The sequence below is a fragment of the Heptranchias perlo genome, chromosome 4, assembly GCF_035084215.1.
Source record: "Heptranchias perlo isolate sHepPer1 chromosome 4, sHepPer1.hap1, whole genome shotgun sequence".
NCBI lineage: Eukaryota > Metazoa > Chordata > Chondrichthyes > Hexanchiformes > Hexanchidae > Heptranchias > Heptranchias perlo.
The window spans coordinates 65,991,524-66,012,920 of NC_090328.1; the positions used below are offsets into that span (position 1 = coordinate 65,991,524).

Consider the following 21,397-nt stretch of genomic DNA (forward strand, 5'->3'; position numbering starts at 1 on the left):
GACTGTGACCATGGTAAACTATCCCTCCTCATCCTTCTCGACCTGTCTGCACCCTTTGACACTGTTGACCACACCATCCTCCTCCAACACCTCTCCTTAGTCATCCAGCTGGGTGGGACTGCACTCGCCTGGTTCCATATATGCTGCTCCTCGGTGACATCATCCGAAAACAAAATGTCAGGTTCCAAAAGTACGCTGACGACACCCAGCTCTACATTATCACCACCTCCCCCGACCCCTCCACTGTCTCTGATTTGTCACATTGCTTGTCCGACATCCTCTAGACCTGACTATTCCAATGCTTTCCTGGCCGGCCTCCCATCTTCCACCCTCCATAAACTTGAGCTCATCCAAAACTCTGCTGCCTGTATCCTAACTCGCACCAAGTCCCGTTCACCCATCACCCCTGTGCTCACTGAGCTACGTTGGCTCCCGGTCCAAGAACGCCTCGATTTTAAAATTCTTATCCTTGTTTTCAAATCATTCCATGGCCTCGCCCCTCCCTATCTCTATAACCTGCTCCAGCCCTACAATCCTCCGAGATCTCTGCGCTCCTCCAATTCTTGCCTCTTGCGCATCCACAGTTATAATCGTTCCACTGTTGGCAGCTGTGCCTTCAGCTGCCTAGGCCCTCGGGCACTCTATCCCTAAACCCCTCTGCGTGCCTCTCCTCCTTTTAAGACACTCCTTAAAACCTACCTCTTTGACCAAGCTTTTGGTCACCTGTCCTAATATCTCCTTATGTGGCTCACTGTCATATTTTTGTTACACTCCTGTGAAGCGCCTTAGGACGTTTTACTACGTTAAAGGCAATATATAAAAATGCAAGTTGTTGTTGTTCCTTTCTACCTCATGAATTTATCTAGCTTCCCCTTAGTCACCTCAACTACTCCTTGTGGTAGTGAGTTCCACATTCTAACCATTCTCTGGATAAAAAAGTTTTTCCTGAATTCCCTATTGGATTTATTAGTGACAATCTTATATTTATGGCCTTTAGTTCTGGTCTCCCCTACAAGTGGAAACATCTTCTCTAAAACACTGGTTCAGCCACAGCTGGAGTATTGTGTCCAGTTCTGGGCACCGCACTTTAGGAAGGATGTCAAGACCTTAGAGAGAGTGCAGAAGAGATTTACTAGAATGATTCTAGGGATGTGGGACTTTAGTTATGTAGATAGACGGGAGAAGCTCGGGTGGATGCGGTGAGGATGTTCCCAAGGATGGGTGAAAGTAGAACTAGGGGGCATAATCTTAGAATAAGGGGCTGCTCCTTCAAAACTGAGATGAGGAGAAACTTCTTCACTCAGAGGGTAGTAGGTCTGTGGAATTTGCTGCCCCAGGAAGCTGTGGAAGCTACACCATTAAATAAATTTAAAACAGAAATAGACAGTTTCCTAGAAGTAAAGGGAATTAGGGGTTATGGGGAGCAGGCAGGAAATTGAACATGAATTTAGATTTGAGGTTAGGATCAGATCAACCATGATCTTATTGAATGGCGGAGCAGGCTCCAGGGGCCGATTGGCCTACTCCTGCTCCTATTTCTTATGTTCTTATGTCCCTAAGCTGGGGTTGTTCTTCTTGGAACAGAGAAGGTTGAGAGGAGATTTGATAGAGGTATTCAAAATCATGAAGGGTCTAGGCAGAGTAGATAGAGAGAAACTGTTCCCGTTGGCGGAAGGATCAAGAACCAGAGGACATAGATTTAAGGTGATTGGCAAAAGAACCAAAGGTGGCATGAGGAAAAACTTTTTTATACAGCGAGTGGTTAGGATCTGGAATGCGCTGCCCGAGGGGGTGGTGGAGGCAGATTCAACCATGGCCTTCAAAAGTGAACTGGATAAGTACTTGAAAGGTAAAGAAATGCAGGGCTACGGGAATAGGGTGGGGGAGTGGGACTAGCTGGATTACTTTTGCATAGATCCAGCACGGACTCGATGGGCCGAATGGCCTCCTTCTTTGCTGTAACGTTTCTTTGATTCTACGTCTATCCTATCAAACCCTCAAACCCTTTCTGAATCTTAAAGACCTCTATCAGCTCACCCCTCAGTCTTCTTTTTTCCAGAGAAACGAGTCCCAGCCTGTTCGATCTTTCCTGATAGGTATAACCCCTCAGGTCTGGTATCAAGGTATAAACTTTCAGGTCTGGTATCATTCTAGTAAATCTTTTTTGCACCTTCTCCAATGCCTCTATGTCCTTTCTATAATATGGAGACCAGAACTGTTCACAGTACTCCAAGTGAGATCTAACCAAGGTTTTATACAAGTTTAACATAACGTCCCTGCTTTTCAATTCTATCCCTCCAGAAATGAACTCCAGTGCTTTGTTTTTTTTTTATGGCCTTATTAACCTGCGTCGCTACTTTGTAATTTGTGTATCTGTACCCCAGATCTTTCTGCTGCTCTACCCAATTTAGAGTCTTATTTTCCAAGGCGTATGTGGCCTCCTTATTCTTCCTACCAAAATGTACCAACTCACACTTACTTATATTGGAATTCATTTGCCAATTACACACCCATTCTGCAGTACTCCTCAGTTTCGTCTGCAAGTTTTCAAATTGTACTTATAATTCTCCAGAACTAGCCGTGCCTCAAGCCAAACTGTTCCAGTACAGCTACAACACAAGCATCTACCCGACAATGTGGAAAATTGCCCAGGTATGTCCTGTCCACAAAAAGCAGGACAAATCCAATCCGGCCAATTACTGCGCCATCAGTCTACTCTCAATCATCAGCAAAGTGATGGAAGGTGTCGTCGACGGTGCTATCAAGCGGCACTTGCTCACCAATAACCTGCTCACTGATGCTCAGTTTGGGTTCTGCCAGGACCACTCGGCTCCAGACCTCATTACAGCCCTGATCCAAACATGGACAAAAAAGTTGAATTCCAGAGGTGAGGTGAAAGTGACTGCCCTTGACATCAAGGCAGCATTTGACTGAGTGTGGCACAAAGGAGCCCTAGTAAAATTGAAGTCAATGAGAATGAGGGGGAAAACTCTCCAGTGGCTGGAGTCATACCTAGCACAAAGGAAGATGATATTGGTTGTTGGAGGCCAATCATCTCAGCCCCAGAACATTGCTGCAGGAGTTCCTCAGGGCAGTGTCCTAGGCCCAACCATCTTCAGCTGCTTCATCAATAAACATCCCTCCATCATAAGGTCAGAAATGGGTATGTTCTCTGATGGTTGCACAGTGTTCAGTTCCATTCGCAACCCCTCAGGTAATGAAGCAGTCCAGGCTTGGGCTGATAAGTGGCAAGTAACATTCGCGCCAGACAAGTGCCAGGCAAAGACCATCTCCAACAAGAGAGTCTAACCACCTCCCCTTGACATTCAACGGCATTACCATCGCCGAATTCCCCACCATCAACATCCTGGGGGTCACCATTGACCCAAAACTTAACTGGACCAGCCACATAAATATTGTGGCTACAAGAGCAGGTCAGAGGCTGGGTATTCTATGGCGAGTGACTCACCTCCTGACTCCCCAAAGCCTTTCCACCATCTACAAGGCACAAGTCAGTCGTGTGATGGAATACTCTCCACTTGCCTGCATGAATGCAGCTCCAACAACACTCAAGAAGCTTGACACCATCCAGGACAAAGCAGCCTGCTTGATTGGTACCCCATCCACCACCCTAAACATTCACTCCCTTCACCACCGGCGCATCATGGCTGCAGCGTGTACCATCTGCAGGATGCACTGCAGCAACTCGCCAAGGCTTCTTCGACAGCACCTTCCAAACCCGCGACCTCTACCAACTAGAAGGACAAGGGCAGCAGGCACATGGGAACAACACCACCTGCACGTTCCCCTCCAAGTCACATACCATTCCGACTTGGAAATATATCGTCATTCCTTCATCGTTGCTGGGTCAAAATCCTGGAACTCCCTACCTAACAGCACTGTGGGAGAATCTTCACCACACGGACTGCAGCGGTTCAAGAAGGTGGCTCACCACCACCTTCTCAAGGGCAATTATGGACAGGCAATAAATGCTGGCCTTGCCAGCGACCCCCACATCCCATGAACAAATTTTTTAAAAATTCCCGAGTCCAAATCGTTTATGTAAACGGTGAACAACAGTGGTCTCTACACCGATCCTTGTGGAATACCACTTCCCATCTTTTGCCAGTCTGAGTAACTACCATTAACCCCTACTCTCTTCTGTTTTGTAGCCGGATTGCTATCCATTCTTCTACTTGCCCCCTGACTCCATGTACTCTGACCTTAGTCATGAATCTACTATGCGGTACTTTATCGAAGGCCTTTTTGCCAATGCAAACATATTACATAAGAAAGATAAGAAATAGGAGCAGGAGTAGGCCATATGGCCCCTTGAGCCTGCTCCCCCATTCAGTAAGATCATGGCTGATCTTCTACCTCAACTCCACTTTCCTGCCCTATTCCCATATCCTTGATTCCCTTAGTGTCCAAAAATCTATTGCATTACCCTTGTCCACCCTTTCTGTTACTTCTTCAAGGAATTCAATATGTTTGGTCAAGCATGACTTTCCCTTTTGAAATCTGTGCTGACATTTCTTTATTATATTTTCGGTTTCTAGATGCTTTTCTGTTACATCTTTTGAGTATGGATTCCATTATCTTTCCTACCACCAATATTAAGCTAATAGTTCCCTGAACTTGTTCTAACTCCCTTTTTAAATATAGGAATCACATTAGCTGTCTGCCAGTCCTCTGGCACTATTCTCCTTTCTAATTAATTTTTATATATATGTAATTGGTAGCAATATGGAATAATAAAAAATCGCACTTGCGGTAATATGCTTTGATATCACATAACGTGCTTCTCGTGTGACATTCTCAATTTGTCACTTCAAATTGCTTCTATTACAACCATCACCAATGACGCACCTGTAACCACCAATAGTTCACCTTTAGTATTGTAGAGTACAAAATAAAGGCCCCAAAATCTGCAGCAGTTCCAGCATACTGCTGCAACCAGAATGGCCGGAATCTAGGCTGGGACCCAGATACGACTGGTCCTGGCCTGGTGGCAAAGTTTCCTTAATGTCCTGGCAAAGTTTCCTTAATGTCCTGTTGGGAGTAGATGGGCTGAGGCCAGGGTGGGGGTTCCCATGCCCAGGCCTTCAGTGGGAGCTGGTGTATGGTGGGTGGAGGTATGTCCGGTCAGACCAGATGTGCCTCTTCTACTGCCGGTGCTCGTGGGATCCGAAGGAAAGACCGGGATAATTTTTTTAATTCTTTAAATGCAGCCTCCTTATAAAATGGGCTGTGTGAAGGGAGAAGGCAGCTCTAACTAGTTTCTGGGGAGGCGCCTTCTTGACATTGGCACCTCTGCCAGAGCTTCTGGCATGTTTTATATAGCGGGCGCCATAGATGTGCCACTGGTGGCATGGGTGCCCGCCAATGGCAGGCTAATTAAGGAACCTCCCCCTCAACCCGGAAAGTCCATTTGGGTCAGCAGCGAAGGTACCCAGTCGGTGGAATCCCGGATTAATTGCCAGGATTGTTGACCTGTAGATTTTTAGGGCTGCTTTCTTCAGCTACTGGCAAAGTTTGAAATGAGAAATCTATAATTATTTTGCTGGCTGGCTAATATCGTAACTTAACATGTCCATCATATATTTACTGAAATCCTAGCAACATCACTGTGTAGAATTACCAGAAAGTCCTTGTGAAATACCAAATTAGGGTTTTGGGGATTCCGTCATATACTATGTGCTTAAACCTTTGTCTAACTGATAGAATATTGTCGCCTTGTTTGAGGGTCTGCAAATAGAACCCATCCATCTCTTACCCCTGGAGTCAGTACAGCCCCTAACTGTGCGGACCAGTGGACCTGACAAGGATGCCTACTCGATGCCAAAGTTACCTGTCTAACATTGGATATATGCTGTCAGCCTGCCAGTCCTCTATTGATATATTTGGACTAGTCTGAGTCCATTTGGACCAGTCTGAATCCACATCAATTGCTGGTAGGTTTAAAAGTTTCCAGGAGGTTGCAGCTTACACCTGGTTTGACATCATAGTGGGTTTACACTCCATGCGGTGTCAAACCAAAGCATTTGTAAGTACCCACTACAGGGAGTCTCACTGTCTCTTTGGAGTCAGGTTAGCCCCAGAACACTTAAGCAGCACCACAAGAGCAATACCTCCCACCTTTATGCCAGGAACATAGAGATGCTGCAGCTGCATTTCAACATTCGGTAGCAACCCAAAATTCACTCAAGTTAACACTTATAAAACTTCACACACAGCTTCTTCTTCTCCCAGGCAGTGCAGTTCCCTAGAACCTGGAATTCTGTCTATTGTAGGCACAAATTCAAATGCCTGGTTCACCTGAATCTTCTGAAGCAGGTTTTCTTTAATATGCATTAAGCAGTAGGAAATATGTTGCTCATTTGTACCCCAGTACAATTTTTCCAAATCTTTCTGTAGTCTCAGCGGCTGCCAGACTAAACTCGTGAGACATTATTCCTTGTTAGTTGCCTCTAGCTGCACTTTATTACACCACTTACATAAAAAGTTGTTTTTACGGTGTGTATTTCAGCAGTCTGATGTTTAAAAAGAGAAGAAAATAGAGTGGGACCTTGCATGGTCTTAATTCCCTTACTTTTTCACAACATTTAATTGGGAGTGTTTGGCATGCCCACCCGCTACCGGTTAACATGTAGAAATTTAGTGCTGTGCATTTGGCCGCAGAGTCCCATTGTTCGTCCAGCACAGATATCCCTCAGCCAAAAGTACTTGTATCTAAAAATAACTTTGATTTGTTCACAGTGTGCTGCATATAAGTGATGTCGGTGTTTTTTTCTCACATATGAAAAACGTTGTAAATTCTCATCTTACGACACAGATAGTACTTTGTGCAGTCTGTCACTAAAGAAAAACATGTTTTTGTAGTCAGTTCTTGTTTGCCTTTTTGAAAGCTGGACAGACTTGGCAGTCTGCATTTTTCCATAAAGCTTTATTTGTCTTGACATTATCTAAATACAGAGAAGCATTTACGGTTGTTTGGTCTGCGAGCTACTAAAGGATTCTTTACTGCACTCGACTGCTAAATTTGTCAGAGCTAACAGATTGAAAGTGTTGAGTGGAGCTCTGACAGGGCCTCAGTGTACAGTGTTCATGGCTGTAATTTAACAGTGTAATTTTTTATGAGTCCTGTGGTTAAAAAGGCATGGCGGTATGCTGCATGCTTCAGTAAACCCCTAGCAGTTTAGAAAAAAGGTCAGAGGCTGTTTACATGAGGATGTTTGGAATTCCGGAGCTGGCACGGCTCCTCCAACAATAAGCTGCAGGTCTGCTGGTTTCTGTAGAAAGGCTTCGATTTGGATAAGGTGCTGGCTTGCGAGCTGGGTGTTGATTTATTGTTAGCTGCATCCGTGAGAGAAAAGGTTAATTTGATGCATGGGTTTTGGCAGCAGGTTCCAATTGATCAAGCCTTACCCACCACCCCCCCCCCCCAAACTTCTCTGGTCGATTGAACTATCGGCCATTAGACTCATGTTTGATGTGATTGCAAAAGGGACAGGGTGGCTTTTAAATCGGGCGAACGTTGCCATTTAAAGGGAAAAAAATAGATTTCTTTGCATTAGCTCTCGTTTAGATCCTTTGTAGGCATCGGAAACAGTTCTTTGGCTTATGGTGCTGCGGTATTTTTCTCTCAAGCACCCATCTCTTCCCTGAAACCTCTTTCTTTGTGTTCTGTGCTGCAGAGCCGAGGAGAAACCAATCGGCTTGTAGTGCTCCCAGCAGGAGAGAGCCAATGAAGAGGCTTCTTTGGTTTGGAAATGTGAAACCCTGAAGGGAAATGCTTAAACAAAGGCTTTCACTGCAGACAAATGTTAAGTGTCTTCACTGGTTCTTCGTCTTCACAATTTTATTGCACCAGCTCTGAAAGGACTTGCTTGTTCCTTTCTCCAATCCTAAGGCTCTTTCTTTTTTTTAAAAGAATTTTTAATTATACGTTTGTGTTTTTTTCTGTTGCCACAGCTGCACTGCTGCAGTCAGTTGTGACTGGAACTAGCAATCTCTTTCTGGGATGGTCAGGAGGAAAAAAAAAACCCTCTGGCGATACAAATGCATTAGTGTTGTAAATATTGTTGACATGCTCAAGAATTTAACGCAGCTGAGAGGTCTCCAATACCATAAGTAGTATTCTGAACGGAGGGGAAAGGCCAAGTAGTTTGAGAATGCCCTCGTTTTATAGATTTTCCAGATGTAGGATTTTTTTTTATTGTGGGAGGGGTAGTTTGGGGAAGGGGTGATTACAGACACATTACCACTGTACTGTGGTACAGTCTGTAGTGGGCCTGTGCTGCTTTCTCACCTAGTGAAATATACCAGTGACACTTAAGAGATAAGAACACACCAGTGTGTTTAGATTCCTCCCCGCAGTGGCATTTTGTCAGTTCTTTAGGGAATGAAATTGCAGGATTGTTCTGTTTACAGGGCCTTGGGGACCTCGCTTCCTTCTGTGTGATTGCAGTGCAGGGTGTTTGGTGGGAGGGTTTCAGCGTGGATGAAACTTGATAAGTGAAGGTTCTGACGGTATCCAGTCTAATTTGACTTATTGTCCTGAGATAAGATACAGAATTTCTGCAGAAGATCAAGTTTAAAATATCTCTGCTTTAAAATAGAAAGGGTGGAGAAAAAAAAGGGAAAACCATACGTTAAGAGTAAAATATAAATTAGTTCACTCTCCTTACCGTATAAGAAAAAAAATGCAGTGCACTGGGTTGTCGATGATTTGACTTTATTTTTAGAATGTATTTTACCCCATGTTTCTGAAGATATGAAAGTACTGATAGTCTTGAATGATTTTTTTCCTTCTTTTGAAGAGAGCCATCTCTCCCCAATGGTTCCTAAGGGAAGAAATTACCACTAAGTGGTGAGGGGAATGTGAAAAATAAGCCCTAATAAGCGATGATATGTAGTCCTAATTGAGTAGACGAAAAAACACGCAATCACTTTTACTGCTGGACAACTGTTGTATACGTTGTGTATCACAGTAAGAACAGCAGGAGGGGAAGGGATTCGTGTAAAATTATTTTCCAGCAAACCAACGTTACATGTAGTTCAAGCAATGAAGGAAAGCTGATTCATATTGGAATAGTTCCAATGATGATATTGTTCATGTTGAGTGCCATTTAATCACAGAATTGTGTATAATGGCGCTCACCACATTCAATTTTAAAAATCTTCGTTTGAAGAGGGAGTTATTTTGTGTTGAGTTTCATGCAGTGGCTCCTAGCAATTTGTGCAGAATACGCTTTCAAATCATTTTAAGACTGAGATAATTGCATTGATTTTGGTTGTGGCAAAAAAACCCCCTCTTTTGTCTGGCAAGGATGCAGAAGACGAGACAAGGAACTGTGAATGAGAGCTTTCAGAAGAAGTTTGATTGATGTAAATCTTTTCGAAAAGGGAAGATTGTGTAGTTGATTTTTCCCTCCTCCCTCACCTCCCAATTCAGCAAGAACCAAAAAGGGAAAGTTCACAGATTGCTCATGGTCAGCTCAAAGAGCTTTTTAGTTCTGCAGACTGGCTCAGTGTGTGTGCTGGCAGCTCGCCAAGCAAAAGCAATTACGTGTAATAATAGCAAAAATTAAGAGGTGAGTGTTGCCGTTTTACAGCAGGACGTGGCAAGAACCATTTCCTTCTGTCAGCCGTATCTCGATTACACACTAAAAAAAACAATTTCCTGTTGGTCCTGACTTGAGGTCAGTGAAGCTAGAAAGAGGAAGAATGCAAAACCGCAGCCTTAGAAAACAAATGTGTATTAAGTATGCGACGGAAAAAAAGTAACAAGGACTCCTAATGTAAAAGTGATTGTTTTATTTCTTATCTTTCTCTCGCATCTCCTGCAGGTGTTCTGGTGGTAAACGTGACCTGGCGAAATAAGACATATGTTGGGACACTTTTGGACTGCACAAAACATGACTGGGCTCCTCCAAGGTAAGCGCACTTTGAAATCCTCTAGTAGTCTGGGACAACTGTGGAACGACTTTTGATTGCTATGTGGAAGAATCTGAAATTGCCCCGATCTGGAGGAGTTATATTCCAGAAAAAAATACCAAACTGGGCAAAATATACCCACTGCACTTAGATGATATTAGTTTCTATGGCTTCAATAGAACATGGTGCCAAGCGTGTGTTCCTAGGATCACAAAAGATAAGCAAAGATGAGAGGGGCCATTCAGCCCATCTAGCTCATCCTTCCATAGGAACCTATGATCACCCTATCACACTATCTAGCTGCCTCTTGAATGATGCCAGAGTTTTGACTCCACTGCCCTTACCTGGAAGACCTTTGCATGAAGAAGTGTTTCCTGACATCAGAACTTGCCTTTTCCTAGTTTGTACCTTTGTCTCAATTTTCTGCAGTCATGGTTTTACTCGAAGTTGTGCTCAGGACTAGCCTTTTTTATTCCATTTAGTGATTTAAATACCTCTATAGGGTCCCCTCCAATTTGCCTCCTTCGAAGGTTGATGAGTCCAAGCTTTTCTAAGTTGTCCTAATAACTTAGCCCTCTAAGACTATAGTTTAGCTTTGTGGCTCTTTCACTCGAACCTCAGTGTCCAAGATTGGGCACAGTACTCAATGTGTAGCCTGAGCCGAGCACTAAACAGTTCAACATGACAGCCTCTGGCTTATACTGTACTGATTTGGCAATATGGCTTAACATTCTGCTTGCGTTGATGATTGTTGCATTGCAATGATTGTCTACAGCCACTCCCAGATTTCTTTCAGTCTCTTCCGCACCATTCGTTAAGCATGCATGGCTGCCAGTTTAGCAGCAGTTGCCAACGTAGATAAAAGATTTATGTTGTGAGGCAGAACCAATGTTGAAATGAGCCAAACTCATTTGATATAGGAACTTTAGAGGCAACAGAGGAATCTTTCATCTGCTCGGTCTGGACTGAATTTGAACCCAGTTCCCAGAGTTAAAGGGCCAGATTGTAATCCACTGCCACTCAGTCCCCCTCTCAGGATTTGATAGAAATTGGTGACTCTTTTGATGGAGCTATTATTACATCTTTAAAAATTCTAGTATTATTGCACACCAACTTTCACAAGAAGTAGTTTAGAATCCTATAATGAAAGTTTATCACAAAGATATATGGCATCTTGCAGGTATTTCACATGATACTTCTGAGCTTCTTGATTTAATATTCTATCATAAGTAATTTTACTAGATTCTTAAAGGCTTTCATTTCCTTTTGACTGAGTTCCGACACCCATCACAACGCAACAAACCAGTTCATTCTGGTACTAATTTGGAATATTTTTATTCCGCAGATTTTGTGAATCGCCCACAAGTGACCTTGAAATGCGAGCCAGCCGAGGCCGAGGGAAAAGGGCGCGTTCCGTTGCTAATGCTCCGATGAACGACGCCAGTTTTACGGAGTCCAGGGGCATGCAAACCAAGAACAGGGGTGGTGCCAATGGAAAAGGGAGGCGGGGAAGTCTTAACTCGAGTGGACGCAGGACACCCCCTAATTGTACAATGGAGGATGTGAAAACCAGCCCCTCACCCATCAACAAAAGGAAGAACAAGCCTCCCATGGAGCTCGACCTAAATTCCAGTTCTGAGGACACCAAGTCTGGGAAGAGGATCCGCACAAATTCCAGAAGCACTCCAACCACGCCACAGGGGAAGCCCGAGCCTACTTTTGTGGATCAAGGCTGCTCTTCCCCAGTATTGATTGACTGTCCCCATCCAAACTGTAGTAAGAAGTACAAGCACATCAATGGTTTGCGTTACCACCAAGCTCACGCACATTTAGACCCTGAGAATAAACTGGAATTTGAGCCGGACATTGAAGACAAAATGTCAGATTGCGAAGAGGCTTTGAACAATGTGGCAATTGGTGTTGAATCTGGTGAACCAGGAAATGGCACGTTGCTTTCTGGTGGTGGACTGAGTTACGATCAGATAAAAGCACCTCCATCACCTATCTCTGTAAGCACCCCAGGGACACCAAAGGGCCGCAAGGACTTGGCTAACAGTGCCCAGAGCCCAATAGTCAATTCTAAATCTGGGAAGAACGCTAGTAAAAAGAAAGGTCTTCTAAATGATCTAAACAACCTTCCTGTGATTTCCAATATGACTGCTGCTTTAGAAAGTTGCTCGGTTCCTGATGGTGGCTCTGCTTCAGAAATGCCCAAACTTGAAGTAGAAGGGGTGATAGATAAGAAAAACATGGGTGACAAAGAAAAGGGCAAAAAGAACAGCAATGGAAAAGTGGATAAAACTTTATCAAAGCCTAAAACAACTAGACCAATTGCCCCTGCCCCTCCCCCTCCACAGTTGATTGCTATTCCCACTGCAACATTCACAACTACCACTGCAGGAACAATACCAGGGCTACCCTCTCTTACTACAACAGTTGTCCAGGCAACACCAAAGAGCCCACCACTGAAACCTATTCAACCAAAGCCTACAATTATGGGAGAGCCTAGTACGGTAAACCCAGCCCTGTCCTCACTCAAGGATAAAAAGAAAAAAGAGAAGCGAAAGCTGAAAGACAAAGAGGGCAAAGAGACAGTAAGCCCAAAGATGGACTCTAAGCTAGGGAAACCTGAGGATTTAAAGGCTTCTGCAAAAGAGCTGGCAGCACATTTTTTAAAAGAGCATCTCAATAAGAATGAAGTGCTTGTGAACGGTTTATGTGACTCTCAGGAGAGCAGAATGGCCAGCATAAAAGCCGAGGCTGATAAGGTTTACACATTCACGGACAACGCACCCAGCCCTTCTATTGGGAGTGCCTGTAGGCTGGAATGCAGCAATCTGGTTAATGGACAATCTCCCATGACACCATTGCACGTTTTAACGCAAAATGGTGGCGATGGGACTGCTACCAAAACAAACAGCCCAGCTTACTCGGACATTTCTGATGCTGCTGACGATGGAGGTCCTGACAGTAGGTCAGAGGGCGTAAGGTCAAAGACTAGTTCTCCTGCGGATACAGTTTCCTCCAAGGAGACTGTTGTAAAAACTCACTCCTCAGCCTCTTCTCAGCCAGCACAAAGCAAAGAGACTCATTCACCTTTTTACCATGGTTACGAGCCTTACTATTCCCCTAATTACATGCACCCTAATCAAGTCAGCGGCACCACAACTGGGAATGCTTCTGCATCCCAGAACATCAAAGTGAAAAAGGAGATAGAGGAAGACAATGAGAAAAAAGACAAGGTGGAGGTTTTGGATGTTAAGAAAAGTGACACAAATACAGTAAATGTTCAGGCTCAGCACCAATCTGTTATTACACAGAGACACCCAGCACTTGCCCAGTCGCTCTATTATGGACAATATGCATATGGTTTATGTTACGTCGACCAGAAGTCAATAATGACAAATCCTTCTTACAGACAACAATATGAGAAGTTTTATGAGGAGCAGAGGTTTGCAGAGCAGAAACTTCAGCAGATGGGGAGAGACAGTGAAAGAAAAGGCGATGGGCAGCAAAAGGAACTAGGAAAAGAGGAACTAAAACAGAAAAATATTCCGACTGCCACAATTTCAAAAGCCCCTTCTACCCCAGAGCCAAGCAAAAACAGCACAAAAGTGAAGGATGCTTTCTTGCTGTCAGATTCCTCAAAGCCCGGGATCCCTAACAAACCAGATGAGGCTGTGAAATCACAGATTCAGCCAGTGCAGCAGCAACAACTGACAACTGATGGGTTTAAAGCCAAACAAATGGAGAATCACCAGCTTATCAAGGAGGCAGTGGAAATGAAGTCTGTTATGGATTCTATGAAACAGACTGGAGTGGATCCCACCATGCGCTTTAAACAGGTACTTGGATTTTTGCTGTCTGTGGGTGGGTGATGATATCGGGGCTGGTGTGAATAATCAAATGCTAAAGTCATCAATTCTATATTTTTTATGTTTTTATAAAATTTTTAACATACAGCTCTCCCAGTGGTTAATGGGACTTTGTAACAACATTTATATTAGATTTTATAACATTTGTATAGTGTCTTTAATATAGAAAATCTCCCACGGCACTTTACAGCAGGATAAGAGAAAATAATTAAAGGAATGGATGCCGGGTCATGATGGGAGGGTTAGGAGAGGTGTCAGAAACTTGGTTAAAATTGTTTTTAAAGGTAGACAGATAAGTGGAGAAACAGAGGGGTTTAAGGAGGGAGTTTTGCAGAGTAGTTCCGAGGAGCCTGAAGGCTTTGCCACCAATAGTGGGACAAAGGGAGTAGGTCACAGTTTCAAACCATGGTCTGTGCTGTTAGCTGATTTTAGCTTTGATAGCGATAGGGGCACTACAATTGGTATCAACGTATCTGGGGTAAGGAAGAGAAAAATCAATATTTCCTATCCAGATTGCTGTCCAGTGACCTCTACTAGAAACCATGTGTGTGACTGTTGAGTGAAGACAGGTTCAGGCTTGGCTTCAACGTCTCTCATGGTGGAGTAAATTACCAACACTAATGAAGCTCTTACATCTGATGCTTTTGTGGGTCTGTGATTTTGATAAGGAAGCTAGGTTCAGCAATGTCAATGCAGAGAGCTTGCAGATGAAGGTTAGCTGGTCTCCTGCAACCCGAACTACAAAGCACTAAAAATAAAAATACTTTAACTATCGAGGTTCACATATGAAGAGTGGCATTTTGAGTGAGGCGCAAGAGGACCACCAGCACCAACTGTATCCTAGGATGAATCTGAGATAAGAAAGGAGAAAGTTTGGGGGGGGGGGATATTCTTTTGATGGTTGACTTATGTTTATCAGTTTAATTTGTTCCATGTTTTTATAAAATTCCAATGTAAAATATTTTTTGAATTGAGTTTTGAAATGAAAGATTTGTAGAAAACTAAAGGTTCAAAGGTAAATACTGAAGTGACAATATACCAAAACTTCATTGAAATTATTATTTTAAACAATGTGTCACACTTGTGCAACCTTTTCTAGTGAAAGCAGAACAGTAGCTTTGAGCTGATAACTGATAATGATTGGATTATACTTTAGGCATAAAAGAACATGTTAGCCTTAACCTTTCAATTGCACCTTGTGTAGTTTGCAGTTTCAGGATACCTGCAGAAAGTTCATGGTTCCTCATATAAAATTGCACCTATACTCTTTTAAGTTATTGGCTGAGCAGAGGAGCTAGTTATTAAAGACTAATTGGATTCGCCTTGATTCTATTCTGCATTGAAGAAAAAATAATTATAGTTAGAAAAAACTTGTCAGAACTCATTTTTTGTACAGATCTTCTGGAGATTACTTTGAAGTGTATCTCCAATCTGAACACTTCATAGTTGCAAGGCAGTTGTATCAAAAGGCCTGTTTAGTGTGTGTGAAGTAATATAATATGCAATAGAGTTTTACTGCACAGATTCTATGAGGTGCTGGAATGTGAAATCTAAGTGACATGTTCTTTGATTGTCCACAGGAGCCAGATACCCGGGCATGGCACCATTACGTTTACCAGCCTAAGTATATGGAACAGCAAAAAATGGAAGACTTTGAACGAGAGAAAAAACAGAAAGAAGACAATCCAATTAAGACATCCAGCAAAGAGGGAAATGCATCTAACATTCCCATTGCAATAACTAACATAAAAGAGGAGCCGAAAGAGGCTAAACGAGCTGAATCCCAGTCTCTCACACTGGAGGAACATAAAAGTAAAACTGATGATCGTAAGACTCCTGTCAGTGGGAAGGATTCTAGAGGAGCTCGTGTTGCTGTCTCATCACCAATGAATCAGCATCAGTCTTACATTCAGTACCTGCACGCTTATAATCCTTATTCACAGATGTATGACCCAGCCTACCGAGCAGTGTCTCCAGTGCTAATGCATAGCTACCCAGGTAGGTTATTCTGATGTTTGTGTGTGTAGGAGAGGAACCAAAGATTAAAAAAGCAAAAAAAGTTTAGATGATTGATAATAGGTGAGGTCGTGAGGCATTTCATTTTGAATGCAGAAAGACAGGTGTGGAGGTACAGAGCAGAAAACATTTTTTTCTCCATAGTGCCTCTGCAAAAACTGCTACCCTCCCCCACTATAACGTATTCTGTTTCTAGGTATCAAGTAGAGAAGTCTCTCCTTTTAAAAACAAAACCCAAAGCAGTCTGATGGCTCAGATGGTAAATGCACTGCCCAGTGTGTTACTGAGAAATACAGACCAGGGCGACCCTGCGCTAGATCCTCAGTTAGTACCGAGCTAGTTGATCTCAGCCAGGTAAAGGTGGGTGTGCTAGAACTGGCCTTAGTGTTCCTGGGCTTGGGAGAGGAAAGATTAGCGAGGATTAATGCTGCTGGGCACTATCCATTGACTCCTGCTGGAAAGTGTGTATGTATGGACATTGGGTGTGGACAGGATTGCACTCAGCTTTGATGCCCTCACTTTTAACAGCCTGCTGATGCTCGCTGTTGAAGCTTATTTGATGGCTACTTGGCCAACATACCAGAGGACTGCCAGCACCTAGGGACATGTGGGGGAAATGGGGGAAATTATAATGGGGAACAAAGAAATGGCAGAACAATTAAACACATACTTTGGTTCTGTCTTCACAAAGGAGGACACAAATAACCTGCCAGAAATGTTAGGGAACCAAGGGTCTAGTGAGAGGGAGGAACTGAAGGAAACCATTATTAGTAAGAAAAATAGTGCTAGGGTAATTAATGGGGCGAAAGGCTGACAAATCCCCAGGGCCTGATAATCTACATCCCAGAGTACTAAAGGAAGTGGCCCTGGAAATAGTGGATGCATTGGTGGTCATCTTCCAAAATTCTATAGACTCTGGACCAGTTCCTACAGATTGGAGGGTGGCAAATGTAACCCCACTATTTAAAAAAGGAAGGAGAGAAAAAACAGGGAATTACAGACCAGTTAGCCTAACATCAATAGTGGGGAAAATGCTAGAGTCTATTATAAAAGATGTGATAACAGAACACTTGGAAGGCATTAACGGGATTGGACAAAGTCAGCATGGGTTTATGAAAGGGAAATCATGCTTAACAAATCTACTGGAGTTTTTTGAGGATGTAAGTAGCAGAATAGATAGGGGAGAACTAGTGGATGTGGTGTACTTGGATTTTCAGAAGTCTTTTGATCAGGTCCCACACAAGAGATTAGTGTGCAAAATTAAAGCACATGGGATTGTGGGGGAATATACTAGCATGGATTGAGAATTGGTTGACAGATAGGAAACAGAAAGTAGGAACAAACGGGTCTTTTTCCTGGTGGCAGGCAGTGACTAGTGGGGTACCGCAGGAATCAGTGCTTGGGCCCCAGCTATTCATAATTTATATCAATGATTTGGATGAGGGAACTAAATGTAACATTTCCAAGTTTGCATACACAAAGCTGGGGTGGAATGTGAGCTGTGAGGAGGATGCAAAGATGCTCCAATGTGATTCAGACAAGTTGGGTGAGTGGGCAAGAACATGGCAGATGCAGTATAACGTGGATAAATGTGAGGTTATCCACTTTGGTTGTAAAAACAGAAAAGCAGATTATTATCTGAATGGTGATAGATTGGGAAAAGGGAAGGTGCAACGAGACCTGGGTGTCCTTGTACACCAGTTGCTGAAAGCGAGCATTCAGGTGCAGCAAGTAGTGAGGAAGGCGAATGGTATGTTGGCCTTCATTGCAAGAGGATTTGAGTACAGGAGCAGGGCCTTGGTGAGACCACATCTGGAGTATTGTGTGCAGTTTTGGTCTCCTTATCTGAGGAAGGATGTCCTTGCCATGGAGGGAGTGCAACAAAGGTTTACCAGACTGATTCCTGGGATGGCAGGACTGACGTATGAGGAGAGATTGGGTCGACTAGGCCTATATTCACTAGAGTTTAGAAGAATGAGAGGTGATCGCATCGAAACATAAAATTCTATCAGGACTAGACAGACTAGATGCAGGGAGGATGTTCCCGATGGCTGGGGAGTCCAGAACCAGGGTTCACAGTCTCAGGATACGGGGTATGCCATTTAGAACCGAGATGAGAAGAAATTTCTTCACTCAGAGGGTGGTGAACCTGTGGAATTCTCTACCACAGAAGGCAGTGGAGGCCAAGTCATTAGATGTATTCAAGAAGGAGATAGCTATATTCCTTAATACTGAAGGGATCAAGGGATATGGGGAAAAAGTGGGAACAGGATACTGAGTCAGACGTTCAGCCATGATCATTTTGAATGGCGGAGCAGGGCCGAATGGCCTACTCTTGCTCCTATTTTCTATGTTTATGTTTCTATGTACCCTAGCATGAGTCAGTGGCTTCAGCAGGGGAGGGGTGAAAAAGAAACAAAATAAAAACGAGAGTGGTGCATGCAAAATATAGTCCTGGATTTCATAAAGAAAGACCCAGTAAAATCTCCAACAATTCATTTAGTTATATATATGGCCTATGAGATGAAATCCTGATGTTGGTGAAATCCAAAACAGGAGGTTCTTGGAAACTTAAAAAGGACTTCAACCATGTCTTTTATCAATCTACAGGGGCATACCTTTCTCCGGGGTTTCACTACCCTGTCTACGGGAAGATGTCCAGCCGAGAGGAGACGGAGAAATCAAGCACAAGTCCCAATGTAAGCACTAAACCAGCGGCTGAATCCAAGGCACTGGACCTGCTTCAGCAGCATGCCAATCAGTACCGCAGCAAGTCTCCTGGGGTGAGTAGGGTGACCGTAGCCCTGCCAAGAATGTTCAAGCTTGGGAAACAGCACAGGCCAAAGGCTTGCTGCATCATAAAAATTCAGCTGTGCAATAAACCTGGATATAAATCTAGTAATTTACGATTGGCTTTGAAAATGTGTCTTGCATGTTGTACCACATTTGTAAAAACTTGCAGATAAAGATTTCCATAGTGAGCACATGAAATAAAATCTGGAATAACCATTGTAAATTATTAACACATGACTTTTCTTCTTATTCCTAATTTGTTTTGGGACTGTTTTCTGAAGCCACACTTTTGGAGACTAGTTGTTAATGAAATTTTGAAGAAATTTCCATATTGGCATATAACTGAGCCCCAAATTGATGATTTTTTAGTGTCATTTCTGCTTGAGGTTTTATCATTGTTAAGAGATTTGAAATATCAGGACCTCCTGCTGGGGACACCAACATTTGCACAGTAAATCTCAGCCACATGCTGCATAAATAGATACCGCCTTTTATCTTTTCATTTAAATAAAACTCATTCTTCTTATGGTTTCGCCAAGATGAGAAAAAAATACTTGGCTTTCTGGTTCCTTTTCAAGTTTGTTCTTACTCTATTGGCACATATATAGAATGTTAAGTTGTGTGTCTTAATTAATGCATATGAGCTAAATATTTGGTGCAATGAGTTGGAAATGGTAATTTATATTTTAATTAGTCTAATTCTGTAGAACCACACGTTTTCTGAAATGTTGCAATTTTTTTTCTTCTGTAGCCTGCTGAAAAGGCTCCACCCGAACGTGAAAGAGAAGCTGAGCGAGAGCGAGAAAGAGAACGCCATTCACCTTTTGCACAGCGACATGTACACACCCATCACCACACGCATGTTGGAATGGGCTATCCACTAATACCAGGCCAATATGACCCATATCAAGGTACTGAACTGATTGAGCCACTGGTTTTACATTTGGATAGAAATTGATTACTGTATAGTAAAGGTTGAAATATGCTATTAATAGATGTACTCATTCAATTGTGGTAAACCCACCTCCATTTTGTACTGATGTCCTATCAGTTTTTCTGTTATATTGACAATAATAAACAATTAACATCTATTCCTCCAGCAATTCTTTTATTTTTTTATATATCTACCTTCTTGAAGATGACCTTTCAGGGCTTCAGCATAGGATGGGCTGTTGCTAGTGATGCAAAATTTAGTGCATGTTGTGGCTTTGGGAAAGAGAGGAAGAATGTGGGTTTTGGCCCTAGAGTTTCTGATCTCAGCTGTCCTATTGTATGAGGCACCAAACAGGGGATGGGCTGGGAACTGCAGGTGTAATCTTGCCCCATGGCTCTTGACCAACGTCCAAATTGCATTTTTGGTATTTTACCTCTTGGGTTTTAGATGGTTCAAACTTCAAGTGAGCCAAACTGGTGAGTAAAAAAAAAACTTGCTTCACTTTCAGTTTGGCTTCAACTTCAAAATAATTCAAAATTTGTTAGGCATCCTGATGGCTCAGTGCGTTTCTTCAGTGTGTAGCTGAGCCATATGGACAAGGCCCCAGGTTCGATTTCTGATATATGTTGAGTTAGCTGATCTTAGCTAGAACAGCAGTTGGCATGCTAGTCTCAAGTCCCCTGGTTTATGGAGAAGAAAATCAGCCCTGATCTCTATCCAGCAACCCGTGCTGGAACTGCAGCTGTCAGGTGAAGAGAGAATGGGCTATGAAGTTCCATACAGTTAAATGGGCTGCTGACCTTCACTGTATAGGCTCAGACATGAATAGTGATGATTTGGGCAAAGTATCGGAGGATGTCCAGCATCCATGATAAAATACTCCAGAAAGGAGTCAAGGCCTTGAGGAGAGAAGGGATGGGAGACGTTGGTGAGATAAAGCATAAAAGACAAGCGCCAATATAACTTGGGACTAGTGTAACGTGGACACCACAGCAGTGACTTTAAAACCTGGAGCATGACATTTAAAGACATTTTCCGATTGCACGCTCCTGATTTGGAGCCCCGTTTGCCAAGAGCACGTACCATGAAATCTTGTGCAAAGCCTGTGATTTTTCGTCCATGGATATCCACTTATGGTGGGTCCATGCTGGAAGCGCACAAATGGAAAATTTACCTTTTTATAATCACAAATGATACAAACTCAGTGCTGCCACGCTTCCTTTTATTCGGAAGGTGCAGTTCATCTTTAAACACAGTGGTTTAGGCCAGCAAATCCTCAATCAGATTCCATTTTTATGCTTTCATGTTACAATTTTTGTCAGTCCTAGCTGTAGTATTTGGGATATGTTGGCTACATGTTCTACTAATTCTAAATCATGGCTTTTTCTTGAATCCTTTTAGGGCTGACATCCGCTGCCATCGTTGCCAGTCAGCAGGTGGCTGCGCAAGCTTCTGCATCTGCCATTTACCCTGCACAGAGAAGGTGAGGTATACATTTAAAAGACATCTTTGAATGTGAAATGATTAGAAATACTGGCCGAGAAATTCGTTGATGCTGCGAATGCCGTAAAACAGGCGCTTAAGCGTCCAATAAGGCAGGCGACATGCATGCGCACATTCTGTGCCGCCCGCCTTATTGGTAAAGGCTGAAGTATAGGCCTCCAGGGCCCATGTCTGAAACAGGTGTTAGGCCATTTGCATGTGCAAATAGGGGGCTTAACGCCTGCTTCAGGACCCTTTCACCAAAATTGGGCTGCCTGAATGCAGCCAGTGCCGGGCTGGCTGCGTTCTGGATAACCAAGTCTATTTGTGGCCTAACCAGCATTCCTTAAAGGGACCG

At 43.2% G+C, this 21,397-nt stretch overlaps 1 protein-coding gene across 5 annotated transcripts in view; it reads left to right on the forward strand.

Moving 5' to 3' along the window:
- Nucleotides 1-21,397, forward strand: part of LOC137320981 (zinc finger protein 608-like) — an 82,696-nt gene that overhangs the window by 59,099 nt on the left and 2,200 nt on the right. For 3 of the 5 annotated variants that reach the window (XM_067983048.1, XM_067983047.1, XM_067983046.1), the window contains 6 exons: nt 9,852-9,939; nt 11,285-13,784; nt 15,395-15,812; nt 18,441-18,613; nt 19,375-19,534; nt 20,959-21,040. In XM_067983048.1, the coding sequence (XP_067839149.1) occupies nt 9,852-9,939; nt 11,285-13,784; nt 15,395-15,812; nt 18,441-18,613; nt 19,375-19,534; nt 20,959-21,040 (3,421 nt within the window). Of the gene's footprint in view, nt 1-9,851; nt 9,940-11,284; nt 13,785-15,394; nt 15,813-18,440; nt 18,614-19,374; nt 19,535-20,958; nt 21,045-21,397 lie in introns of those variants that run through there. The other 2 variants (XM_067983050.1, XM_067983049.1) reach the window with 2 other exon arrangements.